General features: G+C 42.9%; 1 protein-coding gene across 1 annotated transcript in view; it reads right to left on the bottom strand.

Moving 5' to 3' along the window:
• Positions 1-20,294, bottom strand: part of cc2d2a (coiled-coil and C2 domain containing 2A) — a 52,007-nt gene that overhangs the window by 24,816 nt on the left and 6,897 nt on the right. Inside the window, exons 11-25 of the mRNA XM_084066431.1 lie at positions 19,264-19,423; positions 18,029-18,165; positions 17,295-17,426; positions 13,718-13,912; positions 12,426-12,532; positions 11,499-11,639; positions 8,278-8,434; positions 7,572-7,837; positions 6,487-6,664; positions 5,748-5,901; positions 4,155-4,302; positions 3,550-3,688; positions 2,669-2,872; positions 2,073-2,165; positions 1,871-1,962 (exon numbers count right to left, since the gene is read on the bottom strand). Of these exons, the coding sequence (XP_083922557.1) occupies positions 1,871-1,962; positions 2,073-2,165; positions 2,669-2,872; positions 3,550-3,688; positions 4,155-4,302; positions 5,748-5,901; positions 6,487-6,664; positions 7,572-7,837; positions 8,278-8,434; positions 11,499-11,639; positions 12,426-12,532; positions 13,718-13,912; positions 17,295-17,426; positions 18,029-18,165; positions 19,264-19,423 (2,303 nt within the window). The remainder of the gene's footprint in view (positions 1-1,870; positions 1,963-2,072; positions 2,166-2,668; positions 2,873-3,549; positions 3,689-4,154; positions 4,303-5,747; positions 5,902-6,486; positions 6,665-7,571; positions 7,838-8,277; positions 8,435-11,498; positions 11,640-12,425; positions 12,533-13,717; positions 13,913-17,294; positions 17,427-18,028; positions 18,166-19,263; positions 19,424-20,294) is intronic.

Raw genomic sequence — 20,294 nt, 5'->3', positions numbered from 1 at the left:
AACAGGAATGGGGTTAATTATGATCTCAAGACGGATTCTGCTAACAGCAGAATCCGTCAGCACCACTGCCGTAAACATGTAGTGTTGTTGTTCGTAGGAATAAACACAGAAGCACCCGGGAGGAAGTGGACTAAGAAAGGGGAGGAGCCAAACGGAGTTCCTGTTTCTACACCAAAAAGGAGGTGGCGCCCCAGAGGCAAAAAAAGAAAATCTGTCTTTTCTTTTTTTTTTCTTGAATGGGTTCCAAGATTGTTTATTACCAGTCTAGATGTCAAAGGACTAATGCTACAGTATGTGGGGTATGTGGGAACTAAAAGTGGGAACTAAAAGGGTAAACATACAGGGAAAATACAAATAAAGTCTATGAACATACCCACGACGTGAACCACTGATAAGACAAATGCAAAGCATAGCGTGGAAATGGAACATAAGAGATTATGAAATAAATCATTAGATGACACAAACAGAATGAAGTCACATTCTACAAGGTGGCTGTGATCACATTCATAGTCCACACAATGCAACCATACATACAATTATTACATCAACACAAATGTAACGACGGCTGAAAAACGAACATATTTCATATAATATTTCAATTTTGGCATCCACATGTTGTGAAAAAAATGTTAAAAAGACAATTAAAAGAAATTAAAAAAAGAATGAAAGAAAATGGCAGATTGGCAAAACAATCCAGAGAAAAGGGTGTTTGCAGCCAGGCCAGGGGAATGTGATGTTTACTCCATCATCAAACAGCTTGGAGCAAGACGGGAGCCAAAGTATTCTGACATCATCCTGTGATCTACACAGCCTGCCTGTGGTCATGACAGCTTTATGCAGCATTTCTCAGACATCCTCCAGTTCAACAGAACCCACATGAATCATCAAAACAATTTGTTTCTGAGCTGGAGCAGAACGTGAAAAGAAAACAAATTGGCAGCATCCTATAAATGGCTGTTTAATAGTTCCTCTCTGACACGTACCCTTGGACCACCCAAACAATGACGTACGGTATCGTGTCAGGAAGCAATGGATTAGACCAGATACAGGGGAAACAACTCATGCTGTTCATACTGTATACCTCTAATAAAAACACAAATATTTATCTTACAATCTGTATTGACAGCCTAATTGTGGCCATTCTCTGTGTTCCTGCAATTCCCATGATGCATTTCATGCTCAAAGCAGCGGGCCTGGCGGGCCAGCCCGTGTGGTTTATGGCTGATATTATTATCAACCTGATTAATTTCCTGAAGTGAAGAGTGTTACTTTTCCATAAACACAATAAACAAGGACAATGTCATGACTGAAAACCAGGAATTAAGAGTTGTAGTTGTCATATTCATATTTGAATAAATTTGTACCCCGGTGAAGTTACAGTGGTACAGTCTGTCTGGGTAAACTTTTCAGCATGACCTCAGTGGCCTTTCAGAGACAGAGGTCTGTTCAATGTCATGGCTGTGAATAGGTTAGGTTAGACCACTGTTTCCCAAACAGTGGGTCGGGACCCATGTTTGGGTCGCAAGTGAGTATATATTTCAAAATATTTTAAAAAGTTTCAACAAAAATAGTCATAACGTTTCATCAATTAAAAAGCAATTCCAACATTTTTCGAAAGTATTTCATAAATCAAATCTAAAAACATCTAATAAATACATTAAAAAAAAACTTTTAAGAACTAGTGAAAATAGCAGATCTACAAGCTCACAACGCGTCGCTTCGCGCCGCGTTGTGAGCTTGTAGATCTGCTATTTTCACTAGTTTGGGTCCCGGGCAAACATCTCATTTCTCTTTTGGGTCTTGAACTAAAAGGTTTGAGAACCCCTGGGTTAGACAAATCTAAGCCAGAGCATTTAACGCCAATGTTTACCCGATGTTTGGAACCTCCTCTTCTACGATGAGGTCAGACAGGATGAAGTGATGCTTGGCCACAAGGAATCTGTTGAGGACCGCCTCTCTGATCTAATTAAAACCACAACAACAAAAGACACAGGGTTAAAGGTGGCGGTGGTCACTGGTCGGTGACAGTATTGATCAATGCTCTTGTGAGGGTGGAGAACCAATCTGCTCACCTTCTGAAGGTACCTGGCCACCAAGGCTCTGTGTGAGTCCAGGTGATCTTTGGTGTTGATAACGTCTCCGTCCTTCAGTCTCTTCTCATATTCCTGAAATGAGTTTTTGACAAAAAAAAAAACATGATAGCTTTATATACAGGGCTATTAAAATCTTTCTTTATGACCAGAGGTGTTGAATGCAGGTTAAACACTGCGTAGATTTCAAGGGTCTTAATACATTTTCAACTTTATCTTCATATAATTGGCCGTCACTAACGCTCATAATAAGATGGAACAATTTCCATCTACACAGTGCCTTTCTGGTGGACTATGGACAGTTCAGAACTCACCGATGATGTCACTGGTAGCCAACTGTCCACAGCCCTCCTCTGAGACACAGACCAAATAGTCAGAAATGGAGCAATCTTTTATAATGGGCATTAGTGAGGACCAGTTATATGAAGATCTGATGAAAATGAGTGAAGTTGTAATGCAAATAACAGATTTACAAGGTCACAACGAGTCGCATTGCAAGGCATTATGTGTGGGATATATGTGCGGGGGCATAATGACTAAAGTATGAGAAGAGTAAAATAGTGCTGACGTATCCTAACCTGGAACACCTTGTCTGTGACCTCCCTCTCCAGTGCCGGGACGTGTTTGTAGTGGCGGAACTCGGCCACTTCGCGGTTCCTCAGGCGGAGCAGACGGAACCTCTTGGAGCTCTCCAGCTCCTCATCCGTCACAAAGTTAAACTCCTCCTGCAGCTGCTCCAGACGGAAGTACTCTGGAGCCGTCACCTCCCCGCTGCTGGCCACCTGGAGCCAGAGAGATGGATGATCCTTAGTGTTGTTAACCTGTTAAGACCTGAGGCTGATTCTAAAAATGTCTTCTAAATCCTAACCGTTTTCTGAAAAACCTATGTTGCTTTATCAGTGGTTCTCAAACTGTTTCATGTCATGCAAAATTATATCTATTTGGTTGCAGACCCCCATCTCAAAATATTTTGTACCAGGGACCCCCAAGAAGCAAATGTTCGAGTTAAAAATGTTCGCTTTTAAAAAAAGAATATATATATATTCAAAGAATTACACAAAATTGTTCAAGACAAAACTCTATACTCTAGAGTATTTGTTCAGTAAAAGGGGCCTGCCTGCCTCTTCAGCTCTTTAGTAAAAAAGGAAGAAAACATTTTCAGGTGTGTCGTCGATTTCATCCAATCGGGAGAGAGTACCCATTTATCAGCTTCAATTTTATTTTGGTATCTCTACCTGGAAATGCATTTTATGTTTACTAAAGAGAGAGGGGAGACCCCTGTTAGTGAATAAACACTCCAATGATTAGTTTCAGAATATAGGGATATGTAAGACTTATTTTAACACATTTAACACATTGTAACCAAATGTAACCAAATGGACCTCTTGGAGTTACAAATGGATAAATGAACACAGAGGCTTTGACTGTGTAGACTAGTTAGTTAGTACAGTTTACCCACTTTCAGCAGCTGCATGATGGCGGCGTTTGTGGGGTCGTTGGGGTCCAGCCGCGATTCCGTCGCCCACTCCCCGATCTTCTTCATGTCGTTGAGCCCGGACGCCCCGATAAACGAGACCGCGTCCGGCTGCCTCAGTCCACTGTGCATGCAGACAGACAGACAGACAGACAGGCAGGCAGGCAGACAGACAGACAGACAGACAGACAGACAGACAGACAGAACATAATGTAAACACTAAACAACAACAAGGCTCTCCGGTGTTTCGCTGCACATGCAGTACTACAACTCTGTTGCATAAGTATTGTTATTTCCCTGATTCACATCTATAACGCAGCAATTATGCCGTCTACATGACGTGAGGGCTGCCTTTAGGGAAGAGAGCACTTTACCCAAAGACAACAGAAGAACACTGTGATAATGGCACACAGATGTAAACAAACAAATCATTCTGGACCTGACAAAAGTATTAAAATTGTTTCCACGCCTTTTTAATTATTGTGTTTATGTGAAAATGTTATCAATGTGATCTTCACAGTAAACGCTCCCGTAGAGGATGCTACAGTGAAGGAACAAAGGGGAACAACAGGAACATGACGTCACGTTACCCGTGCATGGCGCCAGGCTGTTGGGACATGGGCGGGGCCAGGGGGACGTCATCCTCTCCGAGGCCCCATGACACACAGCAGGACAGCTTCCCAGAGGTCAACAGCGTCTGTTTGTTACCGCCGTCAGCCTCGAACGAGAAGGGGACGTCTGAAAAACACATAGACATTTATGAGTGGAAGGGAAAATGACCGTACATTCTGAGTACCACACTGCGGTCTACGGCACTGTACACCATGGGGAATGGGGAGGTTTTCCTTTTTTGATCGGTTGAATACTTAATTGGTCAGAAATGTAAACAGTGTGTGGTTCAGTAAGACGTTAAAGCTAAAAGGATAACACAAAAAAAGTCCTGGGGACTTGTTTCCATTCATCAACATAGCAATTAACACAATAATACACGTCATCAACAAATACAAACACTACTGTATATGTACACATGAGATGGGAAAAATACATTTAACTCCCCTTTTGGTCTGATATCCTGATAGATATTTTTTCAGGCCAGTTTTGAAAGAAATCAGTGTTACACATCCATGCTATGCACACTGCTATATTTAGCTCCCAGGATCCGTGTGTGCGTAAAGTGACGCACATAGCGACGCACGCACGGCGATTGTGGGGGTGAATGCGTCCACGACAACACGGTGAAAGAGGTCGTGCGTGCCACACACTGTAGCTAGTTATAGCCCCGCCCCCTAGACCTCATATCATTCAAGATAATAATGGATGGTGTTAGAGGGCATTCCACATTTTGGTGGCAGATTAGTAGAATGAGAACTTTCCCATGTTTGTTCTAAATTTGGGTGGTACCAGTCAGATCATGGTCGCTCGCTCTATTCAGTAGTTTACACACACCCTTGCAAGGTGACAACGTTACTTTTTCTGTGACAATGACTGTTGTTGTTTAGACTAATAAAAAAAGGAGTGCTTCATAGGCTCTTCAAGAACAAATAAATCTCTCTTAGCCCATTTATACCTGGAACGCATCTGTGTCACTTTAGGTTTCTTTGGCTATTCAAAAATAGCAGATCTACAAGCTCATAGCACGGCACAGAGTGCCGCGCTATGAGCTTGTAGATCTGCTATTTATGAAAAATCGTGAAAATATTTTTTTTAATATTTTTTTCTTTTTCACTTCTTAACCAAACACTCTTTTTATCTGTTTAACCACTTAAACCCATTTTATACTCCACCATTTAAAAAAAAACTTGAAATATCTTGAAAAGTTTGAATAAATGTTCTCTTACGGGGGTCCCTGGCACAATGTTTTTCTTTCAAATGGGGATCCGTGGCTAAGTGCTGTTTAGAAGGTCCTTGGCATGAAAATGTCAGAAACCACTGGATTAGGTGAATCCTAGCGTGTTGGTGTTAACCCATTAAAACCGGGAAAGCAGCAGTGTCATTTTAGATTTTAGTGTTGGCTATTCAAAAATAGCAGATGTACAAGCGTGCCACGCTGAGAGCTTGTACATCTGCTATTTTTGAATAGCCAAAGAAATCTTAAAATGACACGTTCCCGGTCTTAATGGGTTAATGGGTATGATGAGGAGTGTGTGTGTGTGTGTGTGTGTGTGTGTGTGTGTTCCATTCACCGCTGCCCACAGCTTCGTGGTCAAACATGACCCTGTGGTTGCTGCTGAACTCCTGCTCCTCAGAGGAGGAACTGCCTGTCAGCACGGAGGACTCTGGTACTGGAACAAACACCTCCGCCAGGAGGCTGTGAGACGTACCCACCTCCTCAAACACCTACACACACACGGACACACGCACACACACACACACACGGACACACACACACACACACACACACACACACACACACACACACACACACACACGGACACACACACACACGCACGCACACAAATCAGAACATAGCAAAGTCACCCAGTGACAAGTAGCCCCACAGTCACAACGTGTCAATTAGTCCAAATGACAGTGTGTAAGACATTATTATTATTAAATGTGAATTGATATTTAAAGCGTTATTCCAACAGGTAAACAAGCACAGAGAGGGAGGAAAGACAAGGAACACAGGTCTCTACTATCCGGTCAGTTACTGGTAGGGCTGCAACTATCGATTACTTTCTTAGCGATTTTTGCATCGATTACATTTTCGATTAATCAAATAATCAAGACATCTTTATGTTATTTCAACCATTTGGATTTTTTTTTGTAAATGTTTTGGAAGATTTTCACCATGACATGCCCAAAATGTATTATTAATTGATTACAATATCAAATATTTTTTTCAAATTGATTAAATCGATTAGTTTGATTAACTGTTGCACCCCTAGTTACCGGTGCTCTCTGTATAAGCTGTCTTTGTACCTGCAGTTTGATGCTTTCAGGGCAGTTGACGATCTTCAGGTTGAAGATCTGACCAAAGTGGACCCTGAAATCAGAGTTGAGGGAGCGGCTGTCTGTCCTGGAGACTTCCTTCTCGTTGTACAGGATCTTGATGAACAGAGAACGCTTGGCCACGTCCTCCCGGCGAGCTACCTCCGCCCTACAGAGAGGAACATGAACACATGGGTGGTGAGAAACATCTCGTCCATTTGGTTCGTGAAAATCTTCTCTTGTTGTCTCTCTATTAAACAGGTTGGACCCCAATGGAAACAAGCCATAGTGTTTTCTTGGGTTTAAAATCCTCTTAACAGACCTTATATTGAACTGTACTTCCCTGTGCTTGTCTTTGCAAACTGTTAATACAGTATTCAATCAATCAATCAATCAATCAATCAATCAATCAGGTGTTCACAAATTGTTTCAGTACCAAAATATACTATAAATATTTGGTGTCTTCCCAGGATCAAAAAAATATGTGAATTCACTACTTAAACGTAGGGTAAGTGATTTTCTTTGGTCAAAATAAGTGTTAAATAGCTCTATATTCTGATACTCATTGCTATAGAGTGTTCAGTAACAGGAGTCTCCATGTCTCTCCAGTTCTTTATTAAACAGAAAATGCATTTTCAGGTCGGGATACCAATTTTATTTGATTGGCTGAAATTTTGCAACCCACCTGAAAACATATTTTCTATTTATTAAAGAGCTGGGGAAATGGGGAGAACAAACTGTTACTGAACAAACACTCTATAGAAGAATATAGAGCTTTAACCTTTTAACCAAAAAATATCACTTACCCTACCTTTTAAGCCCTATTTATAAAAAAGTGAAAATTGCTGATTTACAAGCATGTCACGATGCCACTTGTTGTGAGCTTGTAGATCTGCTGTTTTCAGTATTTATTAAACGTTTATTTGAACTTATCAATTATTTCAGAAATCATTTTGTGATTGTTTGAAATAATAATACTTATTTTTTATAGGAAACGTAAAAAAGGTGCTATTTACTCGTGACCCCATAAAAATAGGGTTTAGGAACCACTGCTCTGGAACACAGTGGTTACATACCTGGGGCACTGGTCACTGGCGGTGATGTTTCCGGAGGCGGTCAGCTCAGGGACCAGGACGGGTTCTCCTGGTTTCCTGCGGATCCTGGAGGCTTTGTCCCGAGCCCGCTCCTCTATGGCCCCCAAGTCTGGCTTCTCTGGAGGCTCGGGCTTCGGGGGCCCTTCCTCTCCCTCCGCCTCGCTCTCCTCCTGGTCCTCCTCATCTTCCTCCGTCTCATCCTGAGGCTGATCTCTCCTCTTCTTTTTCTTCTTCTTCTTTTTGGCTTTCTGTAAGTTAACGTTAAGAATCACACAGGTGTGTATTAGTGCAGTGGCTCTGAAACCTTTTCATATCAAGGACCCCCAAATTGATATTTATTTTGTTGCGGACCCCCATCTGAAAATGTTTTATGCCATGGACCCCCAGAAGAGAAGGTTTGTGTAATTATATATATTTTTTCGATTTTTCAAAAATGTTCAAAAATAGCAGATGTAAAAGCTTGTATAGCTGCTTTTTTTGAATAGCCAACGTATAAATGGATTAAGTGGTTAAAATTATTGTGATGCTGTATTGAAACATTTAGCTGGGGAAGCTGCGAGCTTGTACATCTGCTATTTTTGAAAATATTAGAAAAATCTTTTCAGATGGGGGTCCGCGGCCAATTACATATCAATTTTGGGGCTCCTTGACACGAAAAAGATGGAGAAGTAGTCTTGTTATAGTGTACCTGCTTCCTTCTCCAGGTCTTCCACTCCTCCAGCTGTCTCCTGTACTCAGTGACTCTCCTCTGATAGTCGTCCTCCTGCTCCGTCTCCAGCTCCACCACCTCTGCTAGGATCTGTGCTTCATACTGCTGTTCATCAGATGACCGCTCCACCTCCTCTCTGGAGCACCGGAAAAAACAATCCATCAATCAATACATACACGGCCACAGAGCACCGAAGTCTGACATCACTGCCGCTAGAGGGCGCTATCCCCCTGAGTCACAGAGTTATTTTTGAGTGGTGCCAACCACTCCTACATTTGACTTTGTCCGTCCGTCCGTATGTCCGTATGTCCGTATGTCCGTCCGTATGTTTGAGCACGGCTGATTGGTCAAGCTTCACGTGACAACATATTGTTGCTGATTGTTGCGGATGCAACCAGTTACACTTTCAAAGGCACCACTCTCTTCACACTGGGTGTGATTTTTTGTAATGTAAATCCCATAGGCAAATCTTAGATCACGTCGTATAAGAACTCCCCCGGCGATTTTACTCATACGGATATCTAACTATATAAATGGCGACGGACTTCCGCACCCTCGGTGTCCACACCCCACAGCTCTGTTATCGAATAAACAACGCACCGCCAGACCACATGTCGCCAACTGACTCGCCACGGCCGCCGCGCTGAATTTACGCCTCGCGTAGGGGACATCTCACTGCACACTACACCTTTTCCACCGCGCAACATAATTAATTCTACTCACCAAATGTCGGACAAAACGGAAGGGGAGGCAGCTTCGTACCGTTTACCGTGCGCACGACCTCATCACCACAACAGCAGCCAGCCGCTGCGGGGGGTTTTTTTTTTTTTGGTCACCATTTTCTCCAGGCACCATTTCTGGTGTAACGTGCGAGCATGCGCTGGGTTGCGCCGCCATTGCACTCTGCCCATCTCCTCCACACCAACACACACGCAGCTCCTTTGCTTCAACCCCCCCCCCCCCTTCTTAGTACCTCCTTTGTTCCACCCAGGCCGTTACTTTCACTTCACTCATGTCTCGATCACACTATGTCCGTCCTTCACGTGCCATGTTCATCCCAAACACAAACACAAACAACTCGGGTTGCCAAGTCGTTGGCATGCCAGGTTCTCTAAAAACAAGCGCCAGAAACAAGCAACCACCTTCATGAAAAAAAAAAAAACACCGAAGGGGTCCGCCATGTTCCAGGGGGGTCCCCGCGCGTCCCAACACTCCACAGGGGGTCCGTCGACCAGCAGGGGGTCCGCGGGGGTCCCCCTCAAACATCAAAAATATATTTTTTTCAATTTTTTTTTTTTTTTTTTTTTTACTTTTCCACAGTTTTACTCCAGCAATTTCAGTACCCCAATATACACGCGGCCACGCTGGGCCCCGTGCGCGGCTGGGGTTGAGGGGGGCGTAGCCCCCCGAAACTCTAGTGAATCATAAACCAATTAAGACCGGGAAAGCATCTGTCATTTAAACCATTATTTTATACTTTAGCTATTCAAAAATAGCAGATATACAGTTTACAGTTTACAGTTTAGGCATTTAGAAGACGCTCTTAATCCAGAGCGACTTACAGTAAGCAAGGACACAAGATAATCATAATACACATAATACATCAAATGCGTAAAAATTGTAATTTCATAATAAAGTAATACATAGTAAACCAATAATCTAATAATAACTAATACATACGTAAACCTGGAACCTATCATCAGCCTACATTGAAACTATGCACACTATACCACGGCACTGAGTGCCGCGGAATGAGCTTGTAGATTTTTAAATTTGTGCAAAACTGCAAATCTTTGAATATATATATATTTTTAAAGCGAACATTTGTAACTCAAATCTTTGCTTCTGGGGGTCCCTGGAACTAAATGTATTTGGTCCGGGGCCAAATACATTTTTGGGGATCCTTGACATTGAACCACTGATACTGTATTATAGCAATATAAGTGTTTCAGAAAACAGAGAAAAAATAAAGATTTAGAAGACATTTGTAGAATCGGCCTCAGGTCTTAACGGGTTAAAGTCGCCGGGGTGATTTGTTTATTTTTGGAACACAGTTCTTATATGATGTGGATCTACAGGATTTGGCTATGGGGTACTCCCATTACCCAGGGGTAATGGGAGTGATATCAGGACTTTAGTACTCTACTTGTTAGGGGCCAGACAGCACCGAGTGATGGATTATACCATGATAAAGACAAGGGGCTTTTGTTATTAACAGAAGATAAATCTACTGTAAAAGAGATCAGGTCACAGTGTGGTCTTCTTGGACAAATCAATATTTATGAACAAGGACAGCATTAAGCAAAAGTTAGAGCCCTGTAGACATGTAAGCCAGACAAGACAATAGAATTGAGTAAGAGTCTCTATTGGCTTGTTGTGAAATAAAAAACAATCTAACAGACTGTATTGTGTGAGCTTATCAGGAGACACATGTTAAAGTTGATCCATCACTACCTCTTAATCCTCAACAATGCTTTCATTGATAGCAAAGCTCTGGTTGCAAATCGAAAATTGGCGGAAAATCACCTCATGTGCTGTCCAAGTGCCCATTTACTTGACTTGCATGCTATAAGTTTGGGGATAGACGTGTTCAGCTGCACATATTTAGACTAAGGGCGTGTTCACGCATAGTTTTATGTGTAGAAAAAAAACAGAGCACATGGCACCTTTTGAGTGCACTGGCTGAAAAAGCGGATCACACAACATGCCTTTTGTTTCACCCAAGTTGAACTTTTCTCAACTTTTGGAAGTGCTCCATCCCGCTGAAAAAGCAGCCTGGGGTGTTTTGGAAGACAGACACTCTCTGTGTGCCTTAAAAGAGTACAGTGTATACCCTAAAGCACTGTTTCCCAAACAGTGGGTTGGGACCCATTTTTGATCACGAGTAAATATTATTTTTGTTTACTACACATTTGTTTACATTATTTCTAAGAAATTCCATACATTAAAAAAAAAACATTAAAAAGTAGTGAAAATAGCCGAACTAGAAGCATTCTGTACAACACATTGGGTTTTTCCCCTTACCTCCTGAGGTACAGTTTGTAGGGGGTGTTAATGGTGAACCTTACCTCCTGAGGTACAGTTTGTAGGGGGTGTTAATGGTGAACCTTACCTCCTGAGGTACAGTTTGTAGGGGGTGTTAATGGTGAACCTTACCTCCTGAGGTACAGTTTGTAGGGGGTGTTAATGGTGAACCTTACCTCCTAAGGTACAGTTTGTAGGGGGTGTTGGTGAACCTCTGGAAGTCCCTCAGAGCTTTGAGCTCCTTCCAAAGCTTCACTATGTTCTTCAGCAGCGCCCTGTCCTTCTCCTGCTCCCTGTCCCGCAGCAGACGGGTGTTCCTGTGAGACAGAGCCACAATGTCACCCGTCCTAGAAGACAAAGGGCTTTCTAGACCACTGGTTCTCAAACATTAAAAAAAAAAAAGAAAAAAAAAGATTTTCAAAAAGTTACAAAAATTTAACATTTTAAGAAACTTAATAGTAAACTAGAAAAGGTGCTCCCCGGAGCACAACTCTCCGCCAGAAGACTTGTGTTGGGAATGTTGGGAATGTTCTATCTGTATAAGTGTCCTATCCGTCCTGTCTGTATAAGTGTCCTATCCCTCCTGTCTGTATAAGTGTCCTATCCGTCCTGTCTGTATAAGTGTCCTATCCCTCCTGTCTGTATAAGTGTCCTATCCGTCCTGTCTATGTAAGTGTCCTATCCGTCCTGTCTGTGTAAGTGTCCTATCTGTCTGTCCTGTCAGCCATGTCAACTCGAAATCATGCTTGCTGGCTTGGGCGTTAACTAAGCATTTGTAGGATCGAGGCCTTCCCATCTAGAGAGGCTTTAGCTTAATTAAAGTATCTGCTTTGCATGCAGGATTGTTGGAACTGTTTTACCTCACTTTGAAAGTGGCACAGACACTTTCAAAGTGACACATGTTTTTATAGGCCGCTATACGTCACTAGCCAATCGGATCACACTATTTCACCGTATTGTCACGTGTCACGTGAGGCTTGACCAATGTTAGTCCCAGTTTCAGAAAGTGAAAACAAACTCTCCTGGCGGAGAGAAAAATTGCAAAAAAGTGTAGGCATAAGGCAAGAGATTGTGCCCAATTCACTGGGGAGAGAGGAACTCACCTGACTTCCAGCTTGTACTCATGTATCCTCATCTCCATGGCCTGGCTGAGGGCCTGACCACTGTGGATCTCATGCATGTTCCTCAGGGCGTTCCTCAGCCCGTTCAGCTACCCCACACACACACACACACACACACACACACACACACACACACACACACACACACACACACACACACACACACACACACACACACACACACACACACACACACACACACACACACACACACACACACACAGGAAGAAATCAACTACATGGAACAATATTTCCCTGAGCACATCACATACAGTAATAAAGTGAGAAACTGGAAACCACAGTCCAGCCACAGAGGAATGGTTAAAGAGGGAATCCTGTGAGTAACGCTGTGAGGTCTGAAGCAGTGGTTCTCAACGTCGGGTTCGGGGACCACCAGGGGTCCACATACAGCAGATAGACCCGTTTGGGTCTGCAAGTCTGGTTCATTTTGTACACTCTCAAGAGTTAAATGAACACAGAGGATTTTACAGTGTAGATTGGGGTTCCAGTATTGTTTAGTTCAGTAATTCTCAACCTTTTTTTAAATATCGTCTCCAAAACATGTCCAAAACTGATTCAAATTAAAAAATAGCAAAAATAGCAGATCTACAAGCTCAAAACGCGTCGCTTCGCGCCGCATTTTGAGCTTGTAGATCTGCTACTTTTGATGATGTTGTGTGACCGACTGCAACGCTATGTATTGTTACAGTATATATTATTATGTCAACAGACAGACCCCCATTACATTTTTTTTAATTATCTCTGGGACCCTCAAATTGGTCCCCGGAACCCTACGTTGAGAAACAGTACGTTTTAAAGGACAGTGGGAGAGCCTTCTTGGATTCTTGGTGGAGTTCCTCAGGACCCCTGGTGACCATAACCCCCCCCCACCCCGCCACCCTGCTTGGCATCAGGGATGAACACATTGTGACAGCACTGTAGCAGCTGGACATGTTACCATAGCAACCAACAAAGAACACAATAACTATTCCAGACCCCCTTTCTTCATCATTATATCGTTGTTGTCGGGCAGAAACCTCATTTCTCCATGTTCTAACTTTTGGTGTTTTTTCGTACAATAACGCCCTAAGTGTGATCACACTACAGCGTCATACGAAATGTGGCGCAAAGCGATTTTGCTGTTTTTGAATTACAATCCTGAAAAGCGTTTTGGATATATGAGGTTTCCATCTGACAGAGACTACTGTATTATACTGTACTGTATATTGCCACTGTCAGGCAGGTGCATTCTGGGTGTTGCAGTCCGTCCATACCTTGTCAGTGAGGTGTGTGGTGAGGTTGTTGTGCAGTCTGTTGAGCTGCTGGTCGTACATCTGTGCCAGGCGGGCAGACAGGACATGCTCTCTGCTGAACAGAGGGTGGTGGGAGAAGATGAGACCCGACACGTCCACGTCCAGCTGGTAGTCCCCCTCCGGGTCCCCTATGCACAGGTTGTCACGCTTCAGAGCCTGGAGGGAGGAGGGGACACGAAACAGGGACACAATTCATCATGACATGCAGTGCTCCTGGCCGAGAGCATTCATTCAGACATATACACGTGGGGGATTATTATGGCTGTGTACCAGGAGCGTGTATTTAAGTTTGTGTGCATGCTGTCTAAATCAGTGATTTTCAAACTTTTTCATGTCAAGGACCGCAAATAAATAGGTGTCTGCCGACGGACACCCATCTGAAAATATACAGTATGGGACAGGGACCGCCACACAAGATTTGTGTTGTTAACACATCCACTGCCAGGCCCGTAGTCCTACGGGCCGTTAAATCCAACCGTTAACTGCCGTTCCCGTAGTCCTACGGGGCGGGTGTTTTCCCATGTTAAATCGTGCAGGTGCAGATTCCGGATTTTTTTTGCACTTCCGGTCTCGAAGGGGGCGGGCCGGAAACGAAATAATACTGTTTCCGGTTTTTCTCCCGCCTCCGTTTCCTGTCTAGCGGTCAACTTTGGACGCCATTATCTCTGGCTTGTTGTTTTTCTCACCACATCCACCATTTTAGCGTTTTCCTCTCGTTCTCCAGAATGCAGTGTCGGATCGCCGCACGGTTTTCAGCGTTTTGTTCGGTCGGGTCCCGTGTTTGTGTCGAACCAAATGAACGCGGATTTTAAACGGATTTAGCGGGGCCTATGACGGAATCAAAAAAACAAAAAAGGTAAGAAATAGCGTGGCACTACGATGGACGTTCTGAGATTAGCCGATGGCAGTCAATGTGTTAAGATGTTTCAAAAAATATTTAAAAAAATGTCACATCTTTTTAAAGACTTTTTGAAAATAGCAGATCTACAAGCTCACACCGCGTCGCAATGTAGATCTGCCGATGTATATGGGCTTAAAGTGGTTCAACTGATTTTTAAAAACTGATTTTTTAAATATTTTTTTGGGGTCTTTTTATGCCTTTATTTAGAGGGATAGGGAAGGTAGGCTAACAGGAAATGAGGAGAGAGATGGGGGGTGACACGCAGCAAAGGTCGTCGGGAACGGGAGTCGAACTCGCGACACGCTGTCAGACTGGCATTTCAGCCTAGGGTGGCTGGACCGTCACGCTACGGCCCAGGCCGGTTAAACTGAATTTGATGCTACTGTACATATATTGACTAATTTAGCTGCAGGGATCCCCCTGGAACCCCCTCAAGGACCCCTGGGGGTGCCCACAGACCCCACTTCGAGAACCACCACCAACAGTGCCCTCAGGAACCGACGGTAATGATAATATGAGACGTCCCGTGTTGACAACATGGCGCCCTGCGCCGCGGTCATCTGAGGCCCTCGTTTTGCTCCATGACTTCATCTGACCATGACAGCTGCAACAACTTTTCACAGGATTAATAATGAAGGATGATTCTCTGGGTATTATACACATCACACACTGCCAAGTAGCAATGGGTGCCGGCCGGGGCCTCCGCTCGTACAGTCCCTCCGCTCGTATACGTTCCCACCCAGATCCTGTTTTTAGACCTAGACAGAGATTTAACCCATTCAAACCGGGAATGTGTTCCTTCCACGTGCTACGTCCAACCAGGGAAACTCCCCCCTGTCAGGTGATAAGAAGCGGCTTGTTAGCTCTCATGCATTGAGGGAGGCATGAGCTCTCCCTGGGTTGGCAGAGGGAGTGTAGTGCCCAGGAGTACTTAGACAATTGGCACTGGGTGAAAAAGAATGGGGTTACAAAATCGTGGGATAAAAAAAAAAAAAAAGATTCCTTTGGGCTATTTTTTGTGAAAACAATCGTGAAAATGTGTGCAAATCTTTGCATATATATCTACACTTTTAACTCAAATCTTTGCTTCTGAGGGGGTCCCTGGAACAAAATATTTTCAGATGGGGGTGAAATACATATCATTTTGGGGGGTCCTTGACATCTAAAAGTTTAAGAGCCACTGATATATGTGTATATTTTAAAAACTGTTAGGATTTAGAAGACATTTGTAGAGTCCCCCAGAAGCAAAGATTTGAGTTACAAATGTTCGCTGCGAAAAATATATTTATTCAAACATTTTCACAATTTTTCAAAAATAGCAGATCTACAAGCTCATAGCGTGGCACTCTGTGCCGCGCTATGAGCTTGTAGATCTGCTATTTTTGAATAGCAAAAAAAGGAGTCTAAAAATGACACACATGATGCGTTCCCGGTCTTAATGGGTTAAGTAGCGTGGTAACCCAAAAGAAAAGTAAATTGTGCAGAAAATCCAGACATTACAGTCTGGTGACCTCATTTATATCGCCTTGGAGAGGAAGCCCAGCTTGCATTAACACCCTCTGGCAGCTCAGATGCCCCCGGAGGTTTTAGCTGCAGTTGTGTAATTTCATCTGTGTACAGATGAAATCATAGATATGGCAACAACACCGCTCGCTCTGATACCTGTTTACAAGACCAACTACCACCCCTCACTCTGGTCCCTGTTTACAAGACCAACTACCACCCCTCACTCTGGTCCCTGTTTACAAGACCAACTACCACCCCTCACTCTGGTCCCTGTTTACAAGACCAACTACCACCCCTCACTCTGGTCCCTGTTTATAAGACCAACTACCACCCCTCACTCTGGTCCCTGTTTACAAGACCAACTACCACCCCTCACTCTGGTCCCTGTTTACAAGACCAACTACCACCGCTCACTCTTTTTTTGTTATCTTTTTACACGTTGCCTAAAATAGGAACGCCAGGTTGACTTGAAAGTGGTTAAAGGGATATTTCACTTTCAAAAGTGACTTTGGGTCATTTTTATCATCTACTCAGGCTTTTGTGAGCCCCACATACCGTTTTTAAGTTGCTTGATTCAGTATTTAGTATTATTATTCAGTATTATATTAAATGTTTTTATTGTATTTAATATTTTACGTTTAAAAAAAATATATTAAAAATAAATGAAAAAACTTATCGAAAAAACGCGGCCCCCTCGCGTATTAGGAGGGCAGGGTGAGTCACCAGAACCAAGGACGGGTGTTTTTGATGAATCTAACATAACAAATTTAGTTTGAAGTTACAATGGGTTTGTATAGGAAGTGTCTGATAAAATGAATATCAAATATCTAAATACTGAATCAAGCCAAAAAAATGGTCTGTGGGGCTCACAAAAGCCTGAGTAGACGTTAAAATTACCCAACGTTTTTTTGAAAGTGAAATATCCCTTTAAGTCTGTCTGTGGGATTTACAACAACTTGAATCCCTGCAGAAAAATAGACGATCAACAAGCTCGCAACATGGCTCAACAACACGGTGCAACACAGCGCGTTGGGAGCTTGTAGATCGGCTATTTTGGGCCAAGACGTGATGTTGACTGAAAAAAAGCGGTCCAAATACAGTTGCAACCTGTGAAGTGGGGGTATGTCTGACCTTCCTGTACACAGCGTGCAGAGCAGGGTCCATGTCCTCCTCCATGTGGAACAGAGGAGGTCTGGTGGAGGACTCCTTTATGGGGTCAGGAAGAGCCATGATCCTGCCATCGTCTCCAAACCACTTCTTCCCCTGCACACAAAAAAAGTGTTCCGTCAAGCGTGCAAGGTTCAATGCACTGTCTATGTAGAGAGAGGAGCTCCTGCAGACATCACTACTACTGCTGGTATTTGACATTAGAATCCATTAGAACAGTGGTTCTCAAACTTTTTTTTGACAAGGACACCCAAATAAATATTTTGGCTGCGGACCCCCATCTGAAAATGTGTGTCTTTTGTGTCAGGGACCCCCAGAAGAGAAGATTTATGTAAAAACAAATAAAATGTTTCAAAACATTTGATATTTTTCTAAAAGATAAAGAATTGCAGATGTACAAGCTCACAGTGTGGCACGAAGTGATGCGCTGTGACCTTGTAGATCTGCTATTTTTGAATAGCCAACGAATAAATGGATAAAGTGGTTAAAATGATTGTGATGCTACATTAAATACTTTTGCTGGGGACCCCCTGGACCCCTGGACCCCCACACACACACACACACACACACACACACACACACACTTTGAGAACCAATGCATTAGCCAATTCAATCAAGGATATTACATTTTTTCCACAAGAGTGCCTTGTTTCTTTTCCTGTGTGGTCATTAGATTGATCAGTTGCCATGTACAGTACCTGCTCCTGTTTCAGGATGCGGTTCTCCAGAATGTTCTCGTTGGACCGTAGAACAGGAGGCCGCTCCCCTACGTACAGACCCTCGTCCTCCAGATAGCGGGGACGCATGTTCTCAGGCAGTTTGCTGGAAGCTGGGACTATAGGAGCACATACACACACACACACACACACACACACACACACACACACAGAGGAAGAAATCAACTACATGGAACAATATTTCCCTGAGCACATACAGTAATAATGTGAGAAACTGGAAACCACAGACCAGCCACAGAGGAATCGTTTTATTTTATTTTACTTCAGTATGACACGCGCACACGCACACACACACACACACACATACACACGCTCAATGCCAAAACTAAAACAATGTATTGATACAAGGGGTTCAAGGGTCACGTTTTACTGATCACATACACATGGCGTGTATGGCAGTGAGATTCAATGGTTCCCATATGCATCTCTCTCTCTATCCACAACACACAATTAACACACAATGAAACAGAGATACATACAATTATGTCTCTTTTTGACAACAAAGGACAACCCAGAACCTTCCACCTGAAACTCTCCAGAACCCGTGAAGTTCTGTGACTGCTTTTGTTTACATTTCCAACAACAATAACAACCCCTGAAGGGGAAGGTACGTCATAAAAAAAATATATCAGTTTACACTCAAAGGACCACAATGTAAATAAGCTCTCAAGCATTTTGGGGAATTTTAGCCTTTTGATATATATGTACAAATATAATTATGTTCATGGATATTCATTTTTGTCAATAAAAACATATTAATCAAGATCCACAGATAGTTACACTGATAGAATATAACACTAATACTACTAATAATAATGTAATAAGATATACATGCTTCTAAGCCTCTGTCAAGGTGACTTACTGACCTTTAAGAGAAGGACTCTATTCAGACTTAAAGGACTAAAATAACATATAGCCTTTTTTCCTACTTATATCGATCCCAAAAGTGAAACTTTTGACCGCAACAAATAGCATGAGTAGCGATATGCTTATGGGCTCCACTCTATGCTATGGGGACTGCTCGGGAAACTGGACGACAGGAGCAATTCTGCAAATAGACCCCCATGGGGGCCAATAATATGTCATTTTAGTCCGGACTTGTCCTTTAAGGAGTATTTTCTTGAGCTTTATCGGATCAAGCAAGGTACAGTACAGTATTGCATTGTGAATGTGAAAGAGTTGCAGTCAAAGTGTACCGGTTATGTAGCTGGGGGTGAAGAGCAGCTCGCTGTCTCTCTGCAGACGTCTGTGGTAGCCCATGTACTCTGCTCTCCTCATCTCCAAGAAGTCCTGAGTCGACTGTTCAATGACGAACAAGTCCTCCGACTCCTCTGGCACCAGAGGAGCTTCTTCACTCTAAGAGCGGGACACAAAGGACACATTTGACACATAAATTAACACCCTACGTGATCATACTACAGCGTCACACAAAAGCATCAAAGGTAGCAGATCCTAGAAGCTCAAAATGTGGCGAGAAGCGTTTTGAGCTTGTAGATCTGCTACTTTTGATGTATTTGTATTTGAACCCTGAAAGGTAACTGTTTTGGACATAGAAACTATCAATTATTCCAAACACTGCTACATTAGACCATTGTTGAACTTTTTCACCTATGATGACACGCCCAAAACAGGAACGCCAGGTTGAAAGTGGTCAAAGCAGGTGAAAAACATAATGCACACATTTTACATGCATGTGACCAAACCAGTGTTGATTTTGACCGCACATTTAGATTTAGTTTTAGTCATAGTCTTTTGAATAAAGTTCCATTCAGTTTTAGTCATATTTTAGTCATCTGAAATGTTTTAGTTTTTGTCTAGTTTTAGTCGACTAAATATCATAAGATTATAGTCGACTAAATCTACAGTTGATTTAGTCGACTAAAATGTATTTTGGCGGTGCCTTGATGGCGTTGTAATGGCTGATTTTACAGTTGGTTGCATGCCGAAAATAGCTGATCTACAAGCTCACAACGCATCGCAGCGCGACACGTTGTGAGCTTGTAGATCTGCTTTTTTCAGAGCACAACACCCGAGCGCAACCAAACATAACATTTTAGTCTATTTTTTATTTGTTGACGATATTTAGTCTTCGTATTAGTCATCATAGCTTAGTTTTTATTCAGTTTTTATTTAGTTCTACGGACATTCTTCGTCATAGTTTTAGCCAACACTGGACCAAATGACAGTTCAAAAGAATGACGCAATGCAACCCGCACTGATGGACAGC

Source organism: Gymnoscopelus microlampas (assembly GCF_963454915.1).
Source record: "Gymnoscopelus microlampas genome assembly, chromosome: 9".
In the NCBI taxonomy this organism is placed as follows: Eukaryota; Metazoa; Chordata; class Actinopteri; order Myctophiformes; family Myctophidae; genus Gymnoscopelus; species Gymnoscopelus microlampas.
Note: the sequence above shows the minus strand (reverse complement) of the source record. Positions and strands in the feature narration are given on the sequence as shown.